The sequence below is a fragment of the Larimichthys crocea genome, chromosome I (genome assembly GCF_000972845.2).
Source record: "Larimichthys crocea isolate SSNF chromosome I, L_crocea_2.0, whole genome shotgun sequence".
NCBI classification, from domain to species: domain Eukaryota; kingdom Metazoa; phylum Chordata; class Actinopteri; family Sciaenidae; genus Larimichthys; species Larimichthys crocea.
In genome coordinates, this window is record NC_040011.1 from 42,051,294 (window position 1) to 42,067,949 (window position 16,656).

The 16,656-nt window shown below is 42.8% G+C and overlaps 1 protein-coding gene across 8 annotated transcripts; it reads left to right on the forward strand.

Annotated features, from left to right (window-relative positions):
* The first annotated feature begins 1,479 nt into the window (after positions 1-1,479).
* On the forward strand, positions 1,480-15,701 carry snx25 (sorting nexin 25). Of its 8 annotated transcripts, none has more exons than XR_003462967.1 (23): positions 1,480-2,612; positions 3,370-3,454; positions 5,943-6,159; positions 6,839-7,011; positions 8,319-8,505; positions 8,905-8,975; positions 9,665-9,855; positions 10,035-10,166; positions 10,457-10,606; positions 10,852-10,977; positions 11,065-11,229; positions 11,444-11,575; positions 11,717-11,857; positions 12,221-12,334; positions 12,728-12,805; positions 12,975-13,058; positions 13,152-13,269; positions 13,392-13,458; positions 14,280-14,461; positions 14,557-14,657; positions 14,750-14,800; positions 15,262-15,317; positions 15,401-15,701. XR_003462967.1 is itself a non-coding variant. In XM_027282778.1 (22 exons), the coding sequence occupies exons 1-22, from the start codon at positions 2,253-2,255 to the stop codon at positions 15,265-15,267; spliced, it is 2,931 nt and encodes a 976-aa protein (XP_027138579.1). In that variant the 5' UTR covers positions 1,480-2,252; the 3' UTR covers positions 15,268-15,701. The 8 variants fall into 8 exon arrangements, 4 of the variants coding, with proteins under 4 accessions (XP_027138579.1, XP_027138588.1, XP_019113910.2 ...); XR_003462966.1 differs by having other exon boundaries at positions 1,481-2,612; positions 14,750-15,157; XM_027282778.1 differs by having other exon boundaries at positions 15,262-15,701.
* The last annotated feature ends 955 nt before the right edge of the window (positions 15,702-16,656 follow it).

Genomic DNA, 16,656 nt, shown 5'->3' on the forward strand with positions numbered 1-16,656 from the left:
TTTGACTCCATTTCACTTTGCTCTCAATTGTACTCACAGCTATGGACAAAAGTACAGTTTAAAAGACAAAGGGATATGACAGGTATAGGCGCAAAGATGACATAAAAAACATAAAAACACGAACATAAACATAAATAACTATATACATACTATCTGCTGAGAGAGATCCCGCATGTCATCATCGTTGTCCTGTACATCCTCTACCTCTGCAAACCCAACATCAAATTAGGGTTACACTGCTATTTAGATGTCTTAACTTATACAATGTTTGTTCCTATTTATTACATGTCTTGAAGGCACTTCCCTTTATTGATGTTTTACAGAGACTGGCAGGGTAAGGTAAAGTTCAGGTTAATGTATAAATAGAGGGATTTCAGGGACAGGCCAGAGAGGTGACATCTAGATTGGGGACATACTGGCTACTCATTAGGGGATATGTTGAAGAAACAATTGTTAACAATTTACAGGGGTTGAGACAGCCCATCTTCAGGAGAATGTATAAGAACCAACTGTCAGAGCTCCTCAGGGAGCCTTTTTCTCTGTAACCCCTTTAGTGTGTTGCACTGTGAAACGCTCCTCTTGTACAAGAATAATAAATTCAACTTAAACTTTGATGTTTTGAATCCGATCCTCCTTATTTAAGGGTTTTCCTTTAAAATTCCTTTAACAATCTTCACCCCCTTCTGTAATCTGACGCAAACATGGTCAAAACTTTTTGAAGTTGCTGCACATTATTTAACTGTAAATATACAAATATATATATATATATATAGTTTAAAGTTTCTACACACCCTCCACCATACACACCATCATCTTCGTTATGTGCTATGTGTGTAACTTTGTATTTTGTATTATGTGTCCTGTGTGTTTTTTGCTTTGTACCGTTTGTTATTGTGCTGTAATATGTTTTAATTGTTGAAGGGACTGCAGATGAAAAATAGCTGTATAAGCTCACTCTGGTGCAGTACATCAAATGTAATCATTTATGTTTATGTTTAATACTGTACACGGTCCCATTTAATAAATATTTTTTTATAATAAATAAAATAAATACAATTTAATTACATTTAATTGTAAAATTAAATTGAAAATAAATTAAATCAATCATTTTTATTTAAATGGTTGGATTATTAAAGTATTTCTGATTCTGATTTAAAAGGTATATATATATACATATATTTGCATAAATATAGATATATATGGACATGAGTATCTATCTATACACATAGACATAATATAAATGCTTGTTGTAAACAAAAATAATTCAGTGTTTACCTTTGTGCCACAGAAGACAGGAGCCATTTAATGCCAGAGGAGCGGGGGCATGATCCTTTATCTCTTTCGTGCGCTAGATTCACCACACGTCGCTGCCCGTTCGGTTGTCATTCCCCACCCTACAACATACAAACAAACCCTCTCCTCGCTCAATCGGGCTGTCGCGGTGATACAAAACAAGCGCGCGGCTCCGCAGCTAACACGGACGCTGATTGGCTGTGACGCTCTTTAACGTTTCACGGAGGAGCTCGTCAGCTGGAGTTCGAGCAGTTGCTTGTTTTTATTCTTATTATTGTTATTTTGGACCTGGAATATTCCGGCGCTGGGTTTATGATACTTTTAACCCGCCGTTGCAAACCGTCGGACACATTCTTCCACAGAGAGGAGGGCGGTAATGTGGCGCCGTCACCGCCGCTGCACACCTTTATAAACGATAGGTGAGGTGAGCTAACGTTAGCCGCTGTTTGAATCGGTCGCTGTCGTTGTCGTGTGTCGGTGTGGTGGCGGACAGACGACACAACGAGGCGCACTCGGTGTGTTTTTGTGTTTTTAAAGCGGCACACAGTCACTTATACCAGCTTTTTTAGTTCAGTTATGTGTTAGCGCGGTTGGCTAGCAACGGTCACTAAGCTACCCTTCCACCTATTTGTCTCCAAGGTGACGGTGGATGTTGCTACATCCATCCCACCACCGCGGCTCTCTCTCTGTCTCTCTCTCGTTTCGCCGTCTCCAAAGACCAGACCAGCCCTGCTCTGCTCTCCTCTGTCCGCCTGGACCTCCGTGCATGTCGGGCCGGGCCGATGCTAGGATCGTGGAGAACATAGCGGTGCCGCCGGGGGGTCGGGTGAGGATGTCAGAGCCGAGGAGGGGATGCCTCGTCTCGGACACAGTGTTGTAGTCGAGTCGCAGTGTACACAAGCGGACCAACTTTTCAGCCCAACTAGCAGTGGCACATATATGGATGGTGGGGTCGCAGCATGCCCACCCCCTCGACTACCATCACACCGCTGGAGGCTGGAGGGAGTAGCAGCAGCGCCGGGGAGGAAGAGGAGCCCATGTCGGCCACCTCCACCTCCTCTTCTGCCGGCTCCTCTTTCCGCTTCGTCCCGGCTTTCTGCCTGGGCGTGGTGGCGGCAGTAGTGTTTCAGCTGGCCTGGGGAGGCCTGACTCTCACCTCTTTCTTCTTGAAGTTGTTCATCTATGTGTCATTCGCAATACTGTGTTTCCTGGCCGGCAGCTTTGTGCTGCTAGTCAGGAAAAGTCCTCTCAAAGTCAGCTGCTTCAACAGGACCAGGAGACAGTCAGCTGTGCGGCTGGAGTTCTTCGACAGGCTCATGGTAAGACACTGATATCTCATTGTTTTTAAAGGCATCACACACTCTCTCTGCCGGATCTTTATGATGTTGCATGACACTACAAATCATCTCCAACTGCAGGAATTCAACGACAGAGAGAAAAGCTGCTTATTTCCACTGTCATCTGTTACATTTCACCTTGACTCCGACAGGCTGGAGTACACGTAACATCTCTAAAACATGTTTTCTGCATTAACCGTCCTCCTCATCCTCATCTGCTTCCTGTCAATTATCCTCCCACCCCTCCACTCCACCGCCGTCTTTCTTTCCTCTCTCATCTTTTCCCCCCCCCCCCTGGATTCTCACGGCGCTGATCTATAATAGATGAGGCCGAGTCATGCTGCTGGATTTAGACACACTTAAAACACACAGGCGACCGTGCACACATGCGCACACAGGGTTGATTTATTCCTGAAAGGAAGACACTGTGCGTCCTTACAACCTGCCCCGTGGTTTTCGCCACTTAACAGGCGGCCACAGCCCGAGCGGCTGCCTTTAGGCTGCCGTGCACCGATGACTTATCGATGTTGACGGCGGAGGGTGATTGTCACAAGCGTTCGACATGTCAAATTGGAGCTTTGTCACATATGTAGTCTTACAAGACACACAGCTCTCGATCTTCTCTCTTCCTTCTCTTCCTGTTGTTGCTCAATATTTCCTTATTTCTTTTAAAAAAATGTTTATGCTGTCGTCTTCATCTTTTGAAGCGAAAAGAAATGCAATGTTTGTTGTTTTTCAGGCCCGTTTTCTGGTGCCGGTTCAGGAGTCGAGCCAGAGCAGGAGGGTGGTGGTGTCGCACAACGTGGACAAAGCTCTGAAGGAAGGTAACGGATCAGCTTTGGTGGTTTATGTCCACGTTAATACAAAAATACAGTTTGGAAATGCACAACGTATTTCAGATTGTTCTGTGAAAGCGTAAATCTCTTCCACTGGGGAAGTACAGAGTTCCTAATCTATCAGTTTTTACTTCCAAGTGTCTTTTTGTCAGTTTGTCAGAAGACCAACGTGCACCAGCACGTCATGAGTCTTTAATTGCCACAAATTAATATCATGGCATCGATGCCCTGCATCAACTATGCTCCTGGCACTTGCATGTGAGAACGCCAAGACGCATCAGGAGATTCTTGAAGAAACGTTTCTGACATTACTGGACGAACTTGCAACTTCTGTTTTTGAGGAAAAAAAAACAAAAACTGCTGACTGATGGAGCTCCGTTTGTCTCTGTCACCATGACTTGTCATTGATCCCACTCCCACTCATAGTGGATTACAACAGTAGAACGCCCTGTCACACACACACACACACACACACACACACACACACACACACACACACACACACACACAGGAACAGTATGTCCGTCTGCCAAGTAACAGATGGCTCCAGGATTTACACCAAGGGTGTGTATTTGCATATGCTCCGGTGTGTTTTTTCTGGTCGTTATGCAGGACGTGTTTATGATGATGTTATTAGGTCCACAGTCAGGACCTGCTGTGTCAATTATTGTGACGAGCAGTGTTTGTGTGTCAGCATTGGATCGGCGCTCAGCTCTTGGGTTTTACTCTAAGAATAACTGCATAACAAAATAAATCAAGCCACATTTTTCCCTTTTTACCAGTACCATATCAATTAAAAATCAAAAATTGTTTTGCAAAGTAAAAAAGGCACTTTAATATTGGTCTAATTTGATATTTCAGCGACATCTAAAATTACTGTGACTGACAATCATCATCATGGTTGCTGGAGGCTGCACACATTCGACAGTAGGACAAACTCATGCAGAACTATAAATACTTTCTCTTCTACAAGCAATAGTTACCAACTCACTTTACCCGCCTGTCTGTCTGACTGCGGGAGGAGGGATAAAAAATGCAAACACACACACTCTTTTTATATGGTTTAAAAAAGGCACCTAATGGCACGTTGACTGTATATATATACCGTTACTACACAGTGAACATGTGACAGTCTTAGCTCAGATCAGACTCATTAAAAACTCCTGATTTGCTGTAATGATGGTGTCATGTGTGTCTGCTCTTCAGTTATCTCTGCAAACATGTTAAGATCTCTTGAAGTGAATACAGCCGACGACATCAAAAAAAAAAAGGAGAAACTGATTTGATTCGCATGTGTTATGGATGATTCAGAGAGGGGGAAGTACGACACTCTTTCCTTCAGAGCAAATCTGAATCATTAACATTAGAAATGCAGTTATTACAGCGTTCAGTTTCACTGAATTTATGAAGTTGAATTTCCTCTTCATTTTTCTTGTGCAGTGAATGTTTAAGCTCCTATCTGAAAGAAATGACTTATAAGTAACAGCATGTTTAAAAATTCCACCTTCTCTGCTGGGTACTTGAGATAAAACCTGAAGCTCTATAGTCAAACTTTGATCTTACGTTGAAGGGTTTATCTACAGCGGTGGTTTCCAACATTTTTTTTCCACGTGACCTCTTAATACCAAGCAGTGTACCCACAACCCCTCAACACAACTCATAATCGTTTTTAAAAGGCATAAAGAGATCAAAGCAAACAAGAGTTTACGAGAAAAGAGCAAAGATTAGAGAACATCTTTAAAAAATATTCACAAACTAAACTATTTAGTTTAGCTTTCTGGATTCATCCACTCCTCTTCTGCATGACTTGTGCATGGGTTCTCTCTGAGCCACTGCGCTTTCCTCCCACACTCTTTAGAAATTCAGGTCAAGTAATTCGGAGACTCTAAACCTCCTGCTGTCACCTCATCTTATTGTGAGTGTGAGAGGTTGTCTGAGTCTTTATATGTCAGACTTGTGATGGACTGCTGCCCTGCTCACGGTGTACTCAACCTCCTGAGAGAGGCACCGGCACCTGTGACCCTGCACAGGATTTAAGTGGGCATAGAAAATTAATGGATGGACCATTTCAAATGCAGAACACCAGTGTTACATTGGGTTTTTAGGGAAATTAAAGTATGATGCACACAGTGGGTAGTGGTAGAGGCTGGGAGATTAGAGTAATCACGGTGGAAACAAATGTGGGGCAGCTCTTTTTGTTCCATCCAACATCCATTTGGTAGCAGTGTTCTGGCATTTGCACAAACTGACGGCCTTTCAAATGCAGCACAGCAGCATTAACCTGGGTTAATTGAAGGGATATGGGAGATTAGAGTATTCACGATGAAAACAAGCGGCCATTTGGTAACAGAGTACTGGCTTTTGCACAAACTGCTGCTCATTTTTGCAAAGTGTGAAAAACTGTATTCATCTTTTTTTTATTTATATTCCTGTTCTCTCTCTCTCTCTCTCTCTCTCTCTCTTTGTCTTCTCCCAGTGTTTGACTATGCCTACAGAGACTACATCCTGTCCTGGTACATCCCTTTGAGTCGTGATGAGGGCCAGTTGTACTCCATGCTGTCGGAGGACTGGTGGCAGATGATCGGCCAACTGAGATCCAGGCTTGCTGACATTGACCTTGTCAACGTGGTGTGTTATGACACCATCCGAATCCTACACACACACTTCACTGACCTCAAGGCTGCATCCGCAAGGTACACAAACACACACACACACCCACACATTAGTAAAAGTTGCATTAGTTGGTATGGTGAGAGTGTAATTTAATATTTATAATATCTTCCAAGAGAAAGCCAGTAAATTAATGTGTTTTGGCGTCGTGTTCTGACTCACTGTTGTGACTGACTCACAGAAAATATGTTTCAGCTTCGACTTGTCACCGCACTATCATTTCATGTAGGCAGATGGTGGGGGGGGTAAAATAACTGCAATTGGGTACAGTGTAAATAACATTAAAATCCTCTGCACTCGTTTTCTTCGTCTCCAGGCAGCATCTGCCAGGTTCACTTACAGACAGAGCGATGATTCACACATGATCTGGTTTCATTATCCCGGCAAGTCAGGCGAGACTTATGATTTGATCCCATTACTGAGATATCTGGCCTCCCTCGTCTTCAATAGTTCAGGAACAACAACAGCAGCAGCAGCAGTGAATCTTGTTCAGTCAAGTTTTAGAAGAAGAGGCAGTGACATGCAACACGGCTGAAGTATGAACAACAATGGCAGAGTCAGCGGTGTCACTGAAGCATTCATATCTTTAATAACGCCATCTGATATCTAGCTGTGTCAGACTGACAATTCAGATTCACCCTTTTCGTCCCTGTGTTTGTAACTCACGCTTCATCTGCGTCTCTTTCACGCGTGTGCATCCAGACCAGAGGAGTGCGCTCGGCCGTATCCTCTCCACCCCTGCTTGGTCAGTCCAGACTCGGAGCTGGCCTTCCTCCGCTGTGTAGCTAGAATACTGCTTCTATGTCTGCTGCCACAAAAGGATGCCAGGTCCCATCCGCTACGCTGCTGCCTAACAGAAGTCATCACTACTAAAGGTACTGTGAGTGTGTGTACAAGTCTTAATGAAAATGTGTTGAAATTACAAGTTGCTAAGACTTTTTTATGGCAGACATCACAGGTGTAATACATAACATTAATGATGGCTGCGTTGCATTTATATCCCACCTGTTGTTGCCGTGAAACAGGTCCATTGTTGCCGTTTAACCACTGACAATGACGGATGTAAAACTAGATGAAGATAACATTGTAACGCTCGGCAGTGTCTTCAATTATTTAGTGATAAAGATTGATTTATGATGTAACAACTGAGGCTGTGTTCTCGTTAGAAGCCACTCTGTTTTCTAGATACAGCGACGTGGTATTCAAGGAATGACACATGTTTATGATACTTAATACTTCAGTCAGCTTAGTCACTAAAAGCCCCAGGACCAGCTCAGGTGGATCAAATACCTAACGATGTTTCAACATGGAAAAACCCAAACTAAATGTAACATGATTATTAGTGTTAGTATTCATTACACCTGCACTATTCTTGTGCTATCTTGATGTCTAGCTGCCATTCTGTCTCTAGAACTGGATTTCCCACAACTTAAAACTTAAAATTTAAACACTAAAGCAACTCTTTTAAATTACTAACTAATATGTACGATCTATAATGTTCATTACAACAGATGTTATTTCTTTTTTTTCCAGAGAAAGTTCAGTATATCTTACACCCCCTTTTAAAATAGACATCTCATGCTCCTCCGCTCCAAACTAAGAGGCGATGCTAAATTCCCCTTGGCCCCTATTAGCTTTGAACCACCGTCTTAGCTGTCAGACTTGGTGCTATTGAAGTCACTGCTTTCAATTTTGGTTAAAAAAAAAAAAGCCCCGGGTCTTACCAGTGAAACACGACCCATTTACCGGCTGTATGCAAGTCGTTTCCCCCTCATCCTAACCTGCATAACCTTTTTATCCCAACCAGTTATCTCTGAATACGTCTAACTTAAGCCCCAAAGGTTAGGATCTACGAGAAATATTTAAAGACTTTGACACAAAACAGGCTGATAAAGAATGATGAAATGTCTAAACATTAAAGAGCAACACTAGAGCAATGATCTGAAAGAGCTGTGAGGGAGGTGGGAGTGTTGGTGTCCTTGGGGTTCGTCACAGTTCATGACATATGGATCCGTTTCTCTGTCCGGCATCTATCCAATTTAGCCCGACAGGCAGCAGCATTTCATAGAAGTGGCCGGTGATTCAGACTCACTTAACAGCATTCACTCGATCTTTCCATTTATATCTTTGTGCTTGTGTATGTGTGTGTGTGTGTGTGTGTGTGTGTGTGTGTGTGCTCCAGTGTTGAAGCCTTTGGTAGAAGTGCTGAGCGATCCAGACTCCATAAACAGGATGTTGTTGTCTCAGCTGGAGCAGAGAGAACAGCAGGCTGAGCAGCAGAAGAAAGCCTACACCTACGCTGCCTCCTACGAAGATTTCATCAAACTAATATCAACGTCTGCTGATGTCAATTTCCTCAAACAACTCAGGCATGGCAAACAGCACACACACCTGCACTGCCTTGTTAAACTGAGACTGTCCTGTACTACCTTTAATGAACCATACTGTAAATAAACACAGGCTGTGTTAACAACCAGTCTGTTTGCTGCTGTGGGGTTACCATGAGAACAGACAGGTCTAAATATGGGGTAGACATTGCATTGTTGTATTGTCTTGTTAGTTTGAGAAATAATGGCTCGACGCTGACTTGTTGTTGATGTATTTGATCAATCCTGTCAACACAGACTCAGTTATGCTCATTAAATTACTCGATAACAGCGCACGTAAAGTGAAGTGTGTCACATCATACTGTATTCAGACAGCCCATTTATTTTATCGACCGATTCCAACAACTGCTTTAAATTGAATCTGTCTGTCTCTCTTCGTAGGTATCAGATAGTGGTAGAGATTATTCATGCCACCACCATCAGCAGCCTGCCTCAGCTCAAGAAGCAGAAAGGTACAAACGCACTACAGGTCACCATATGACAGAAAGGCCAAAAAAAATGCTGTTTTATCTGGTTGCAACAACTCGCAAAGTCTCTAATAAGAGAGCTGGTTTGACATGACCTTTGAGCTGTGTCAATCACTTGTGAGTTGGCCTTGAGGCAAGATTTCACCATCATGTCAAAGTATGTTAAAGACCAAATACTGACAATGAAAACTGAACCTGAGAAACCTGAAACAAGATTAACAATCTGCAACCATGCAAACATCAGGGAATCCTCCGAATTACTCCAATTCATCCCGAGGGGAGACACAAATGTCAGCCGGGCTTTAGAGGAAAAGTCAGGATCACCAAAGTTGTCACGGTTCATCCTCAGGACAGTATTAATGTCTTCACCAAATGTCATGGCACTCAGTCCAGTGTCCAAAATGTCAAGCTCATGGTGACACTATTGGAAAAGTTGGGGTGTTACTAAAATCAATAGGATTCATCCTCTGAGAACCATGAACACCTGTACAAAATACCATGGAAGTCCATTCAGTAGTTTAATTTAGTCTAGACTTGTTCTGAATGGATGCATTCGTAGAGACAAGATGATCTAATCAATGACTTTGTTATATACTTTTTATTTCTTGTTATTATTCTGTGACCGGAGCTGGCCTCGCACTTTTCATTCAAACACTGCTGTCACTCTGTCCTAGAACGAAAAGGTAAAGAGTCAGCAGCCATGAAGGCAGACCTGCTCAGGGCCAGAGATATGAAACGATACATCAATCAGCTGACTGTTGCTAAGAAACAGTGTGAGAAACGGATCCGCCTGCTCGGTGGACCAAACTATGAAAATAATGAGGAAGGAGGAACTGATGACAGCGACGAGCCTCAAAGTCAGAAGGTAAGACTCCAGTAATGTGGCCTGTAATGCTGCTGTTGTGCTCTGCGATTGAAAATAAGCTTGTTAAACTGAACATTGTGTCTTCATTTCTTCTTTTCTTGGAGCTTTGCTTGTGCGTTTGTGCTTTGAATTAAAGCTCTGCGTGGCTGCTGATGCTCTGACTTCGTCTCCCTTTCCAGATTCTCCAGTTTGATGACATCATGTGTAATCCAGGTTACAGGGAGCATTTCAGAGTTTACATGGAGAGAGTCGATAAGAGAGCTCTGATAAGCTTCTGGGAACTGGTGGAAATGCTGAAAACTGCCAACAAGGTGACGTGTACACACATTCCAGTGGGCTTAGCCCAACACTGCTATAGTGTGTGGTATTAGTGGGTATAGAGACACAGCAGTAATGAGTGACCGTGTTTTCCTGCTACTGAAGTAGTATTCTGCCCCAATGCTCAGCTTGGGGGATGTTTTCACACAACATTGCAAAATATTGCTGCTGTTTTTCCTTTGTAACTTTGCTTGAACTTGGATATGTTTGTACTGTGACATCAGTGGTATAATAATGCATTATCGTGGTAAAAAACATTATTGTGGTTATTTATTTGTTGCAGAATGAGGTGCCCCAAATCGTGGGGGAAATCTACCAGAAGTTCTTTGTGGAGAGCAGAGAGATTCCAGTGGAAAAGGTTCTTCTTAAGGAGATCCAACAGAGTCTGGTGGGCAACAGAGGAACTCAAGTCTTTGTCAGACTGCAGGAACAGGTAACTGCTGTTACCAACTAACTGTAACTAACAGCAGCTATAGTGGAGGACACCTCAGAAGTTGTCAGTTATCTTATTGGTATCAGCAATGGGAAGCAGGTCATTCTGGGTTGTCTGTATCGGCTGAAAAATATCCATATTGTGTATCCGTGGCTTCAGTTATTAAAGGTGCACATGTTCTGTTGCACAGTTCAAAATATTCTTCAATGACAATGAAGGATTTCTGTTGCTCCTGCGTCCTCCAGGTGGCTGAGACGATGAGAGAGCGTTACTACCCCTCCTTCCTGGTGTCCGACCTCTACGATAAGCTGATCAGACGAGATGAGCAGCACAGCCAATCACAGTGTAGCACCGAGGAAAAGGAGGAAGGGGTCAGAAATACAAAAAGGTTCTTCTATATTATCCCTAATATATTATCCCTGCTATGTTTTTAATATATATATTTTTTTATTCTATAGTGTCAGGGTCTAGACGCAGGGGAGGCAGTGGGTGATGAAGGCAGTAAAGGAATCAATGAGCAGGCCAGCTACGCCGCCACGAAACTCCGACAACTCTACGACAAACTGGAATACAAGCGACAGGCCCTGGGCTCTATCCAGAATGCACCCAAACCTGACAAAAAGGTAACGAGAAGATAAGGTCCAAAAAGTTCACAGCATGAAACAGACAAACATAAGATCGGAACGAGTGAGTGCGCACAGCCAAGATCCTACCAGCATGATGTCCGAGCTGGTCTGCAGAAAACCACGTCACATTGTTACTCGTCTTTATGCCGTTTCTTCATTTCACTGTGATTTGCATGCTACTTCTAATCTGGTTCTTGTGTGTGTTTTGTAGATTGTGACCAAACTAAAGGAGGAGATAGGAGCCATGGAGAGAGAACACAGTGAACTCCAGCAGCACATCACCAGGACTGACTGGTGGTGTGAAAACTTGGGGCAATGGAGGGCGACTATTACCACTGCTGAGGTAACGTACCCTCCTGTCCACCGGGCATGTCACAGGAAAGATTAAAAAATGAACAGATACATCAATTAACTACCACCTAACTCAGATGTGGTTGTTGCTAATATATCTGTGTATGTTGTGTCTGTTGTGTGTGTTTTCCAGGCTACAGAGGAAGGTGGCGAGACAGTAGCTTGTTACAGTGTGTGTGTCAGCCTGGTAGAAGGAGAGGAGATGGCCAACAGTCGCTGGAGCGTCCAGAGGAAACTCACAGAATTCCAGATGTTGCACCGCAAACTCACCGAGGTAACGCCGAACACTAAAGCTGTTTATTTCACCACGAGTGGAGAGATGTCTAACTGTTGCCTGGCTGTTCTAATCAAAGCAATCTCGCAGCCTTACTGATTTGATGATGATTTATTGCTGATTACACATCATACAAAGCAGACACTGCAGTCTGTTTGCAGCATTTCCAGTCCCTCGTTACAAGTTAACTGCATCAACGGTTAATGGTTTAGATTAAATCTGTTGGCAGTGAGATCTGGAGCGGTGCCTGAAGCGTTAGAGTCAGTGAATATTTTGTTTATACGTGATGCTGTGTTATCTATGGAAATGTTATCTCTGATTACTGTGAAATGACTCTTCATTCACCGTGTCTGTCTCCCTCAGTGTTTCCCATCACTGAAGAAACTCCAGCTACCGTCGCTCAGTAAACTTCCCTTCAAAACCATCGACCAGAAATTTTTGGAGAAGAGCAAAACTCAGCTCAATGCCTTTCTCCAGGTAAATCTTAAAAACCTACACACACTATAAAGTTATATTACACCTGATGAGCATCACTGCTAACTCGACAAGAGGATGACGGTGGTGCTTAGCCCCTTACCCGCTGTTTGCTGTAATTGCTATAGACTTAAATATACTTCTCTTTACACTTGCAAGTGTGTTACCTTGAACATGAAGCCACAGAAATGAAAATCCACTCGAGCAGATGTTCAGGGGTACTCGTGCTCCAGGGGGTACTTCTGCTGTTGCCATGGAGCGCTCACCAAGCGAGCAGAGAGATTGAAACAGCTAAATGTAATGGCTGAAATAGATCTGACAGCACCACCGGAACACTCCGCTCTGTGCTCACTCTGCCTCATTCTGGTTTTATAATGATGATGTGTTTGTTTGAAGCGTCTGTTGGCAGATGAGCGATTGTGCCAGTCAGAAGCTCTGTATGCTTTCCTCAGCCCATCGCCAGAGCACCTCAAGGTAACCAATTTCTACTAATACATAGACTTTATCAGCCCATACTCATCACAGATGAGTTCATACATATCGGTATTGGCTTATATGCTGTCCAGTATGAAAATAGTTAGAGCATTAGTGTGTTTCCATGCAGTTTATTGTACAGTGATGATATCTTGTTCGATGTTTTAAGGTGATGTCAATCCAGAAGAAGTCCTCCTTTTCTCTGGCTTCCTTCCTGGAAAGGCTCCCTGGAGATTTCTTCTCCCATACCGAGGTACACATTCATTCACGGCTGGTTTAAGCAACAGTTGAACCGTGGATCGTCACAGCGCTCGACCTAACTTGAATCTTCATATGGCGTTTACAGGAGGAGGCTGATGACGACAGTGATTTGTCAGACTACGGTGAGGAGGGGGACGGGAGGAGAGACGCTCTGGCTGAGCCCTGCTTCATGCTCATAGGAGAGATCTTTGAACTCAGAGGAAGTGAGTCGTGCAGGGTTGTCGGTTTAATCACTGTCGTGTTGTTCATTTTATCAATACACAAAGTCTAACGTGACAGAGACATGCGTCTGTCTCACTCTCTGTTTCTGTGTCTGCCTGCACAGTGTTTAAGTGGGTGAGGAAGACTCTAATTGCACTAGTCCAGGTGACATTTGGACGAACTATCAACAAGTAAGTCAGAGCAAGTTTCACAATTTCACACAGTTTGTTGTAGAACCGACTCTGTTGCATTTGTTCACGCACTCAGCTGACTGATTTAAGTAACGAGCCAACACATGACCAGTGCTGTAAGTCTTTACACAAGTAAAAGTTACCATTTGACAAACATGCTAAAGTAAAAGAATAAAAATACTTAGTCACTTAAGTAATCGGAGTTCATTTTACTTGTGTTTTAATATTGTTTAGTGGGTTGATGCTTGAAGTCAGGTCTCAAGTCTTTGCTCAAGAGTCTGAGTCAATTCTCTTTTTGGAATAAAAAATAATACATTTATTTTGCTTCTTTTTATTCATCTTATCTTATTTTTTACATGAATGTATCGATAAGATTGTTGCTATTGTTGCCTGTGTCTTGATATGGATGTGTAGCCAACCAAACCGCTTGATGGAGGATGAAGGATGCTGCCTGTAGCACAGAAAGCCATTGTTATTAACACGGGAGCAGCCCATGTTTGTTTAATGAAGTAGGGTAGGCATATATACAGAGTGATCCTGTATTTGCTCACTCTTTATGCCTCTCAAAAATGTAATTTCCTCAGTGAGAGCAAAGATTAGATTCACAGATTTGTTGTTGATGTAAGGCTACTACAGGTCACAGCTTACCACTAACAATATAAGTTACCTGAGTAACCTGTTACTGTTTAATTGGCAGTTGTGAGACTGAATCTCCAGTGAGCATGTTGTATTTTATTCACCTGCTCTATAGAGGTTGCTTAACTGTGTATGTTTCTGAGATCTTCTGTAAGGCTAACCTCATCCACTCTGCTTTAATTCAGACAGATCCGGGACACGGTAAACTGGATCTTCTGTGAACAGATGTCGGTGTGTTACATTAGTGTGTTCAGGGACACCTTCTGGCCAAACGGGAGGTTGGCACCGCATGTCAAGGTCCGAACTGACAGCGAACGCAGCGAAACTAAGGAACGGGCTCAACAGAAACTACTTGACAACATCCCAGGTTGTAGCAACTACAACACAAGCGTTACCCGTAGATCTTATGAACACTTGAAGTATGGATCGTCTGACCTCTTCCCTTTGTATCTTTTCTGTCAGATGCACTAGCAAATCTCGTTGGCCAGCAGAATGCCCGCTATGGAATCATCAAGATCTTCAACGCCCTGCAGGAGGCTAGTGCCAACAAACATCTTCTCTATGTAAGAGTAATATCAAAGCAGGCTTCACAGAATGAATGACATAATGTGTAACTACAGCTGCTAACATCATTTTGTCTCACTGTCTACATTAGGTATTAATGGAAATGTTACTGAAGGAAGTGTGCCCTGAACTCAGCGCGGAGGTGGACAACATCTGAACACACACACACACACACACACATATCACTTACCACATGCAGAGTCTTTGGATCCTTTAGGCCTCTCTGTAGCTGACCAATCATAAACTGCCAAGCTAGACGGGGAGCCGGCCCGTCTGGTCAAACTTCACACAGAAAGCAGCTGTGTCGGAACACATGCTGATTCTGTTGGTAGAACTTTGCTGTGAAATGATGAAAAGCTGGGGCTGACACCGGACTGAAAGGGGGCTGATGTTTGACTTTGTTGTGGTACAGATCTAAACTCGTCTGTCTGAACCGGGAGAAACCATGCAGAGTCTCGACTTCGTCTCGTTTAGGCAGCGGTCTAACGAGACAGATCACGTTTGTACCCGAAAGTCCACATCCACACAAGAACAAATTGTATTTTTGACATTATGTGACCCATGTCTGCTGTTTTTTTTTGTTTTTTTGTCTTATTTGAATAGCACTGAAACGTCAGATCTGTAACACAACAAACTGAGATGAAATCTTCTGTTTCTGTGTAAGAAAATCATGCTGGTCCATAGATGAAAAAGGCAGGGTAACAATTTGTGAAATTTGATTGTTATGTCATCAATTTTACAGAGCTGATCATCTAAAGACCTCCGATTAAATGCAGCAAAGACAGTCGAAGTTCAGATCGCTGCCACCCGAAGGCGGCGAGCGTGTGTCATCGCCCACGGACCTCTGAACATTCCTCCTACACACAACCTGAGCAACAACACTTGTGTTCTGTGATTCTTGTTAAGGCTTATAATTGTGCAATATAATGTCATGTAAAAGTCATTGTGATGATTTTATTTATGATTATTATTGATAGATTTTATTTTTACCAAAAATTGTCTAGAGAGCGTTTATATAAGCAATAAATTGCAAACAAAATGTGGATGTGAGATTTTGAATTTCTTGAAATGGTCTTTGAAACAAGATTTATTATAATTAAATATCATTTATCAATATGACTATTATTGATATTATGATTATTCCATGACCCAAACTTTTTTTAAATGCATCTGGAAGGGGTTGAAGCCATGTATTTATTTTCTTTCTTTCCATAAATAACATGGTGTGACTGCAAATCGTTTCCTTTGACATGAAAGCAACATGTGTTCGCGCAGGGCGGGTTAACGTTAGTCTCAGGGGGGTTGTGGGCGTGAGCACTGCCCGTGATGAGCGACACAGCACAGCTGAGTCAAACAGCAGCAGGTGGAGGGATCTGCCTTCAAAATAAAAGCATAACGCAATCGATGGGAGATAGACTTCTAGACTATGGAGAATGAACTGTTTTTAATAATTTAAGTAATTTAATCCATAATGTAGGGGACATGTGAGCCAAGTGTATCTGGTGTAAAAACTTAGAACTGTAGTAGTAAAAAAAAAAAAAGCCTGAAAAGTTATACAGATGAACAGGTATTCATGTTTCTTAAATGGAAATGGTTGCAGTAGGTACATATTTTAACACACAACAGTTGACTGCTCGTTGTTTTATGCATGGTGGTATGGATAATAGAAGTAATGTCTTGGTTAGACGTTGATCCACTGGCAACTTTACAAAGGTCAATCCTAAAGTGATATTAGTCTGTTCTGAGAGGAGAGGGGAGACAAACAGATCCTGAAAGAAGAAGAAGAAGAGATACTTTTTATTAATCCCTCCAGAGGAAATTATTTTTTCACTCAGTTTTATATGCACGTTAACCTGAAATACACACACACACACACTTTTATGTGCACATGGTTCACATGCAAATGTGGAAAGAGATAGTGGAGTGATGGGCAGCGCCCTGCGAGCAGTTGTGGGTGGGTTTGGTGCCTTGCTCAAGAACACCTGGGCATGAACTGGC

Bases quoted from the DNA above. Each gene is read 5' to 3' on its own strand.
- snx25 (XM_027282769.1), top strand. From the start codon at position 2,253: ATGCCCACCCCCTCGACTACCATCACACCGCTGGAGGCTGGAGGGAGT. The intron at 10,978-11,064 runs GTCAGAAATACA...TTTATTCTATAG, and splicing joins CCGAGGAAAAGGAGGAAGGG to TGTCAGGGTCTAGACGCAGG. The intron at 11,576-11,716 runs GTAACGTACCCT...TGTGTTTTCCAG, and splicing joins CGACTATTACCACTGCTGAG to GCTACAGAGGAAGGTGGCGA.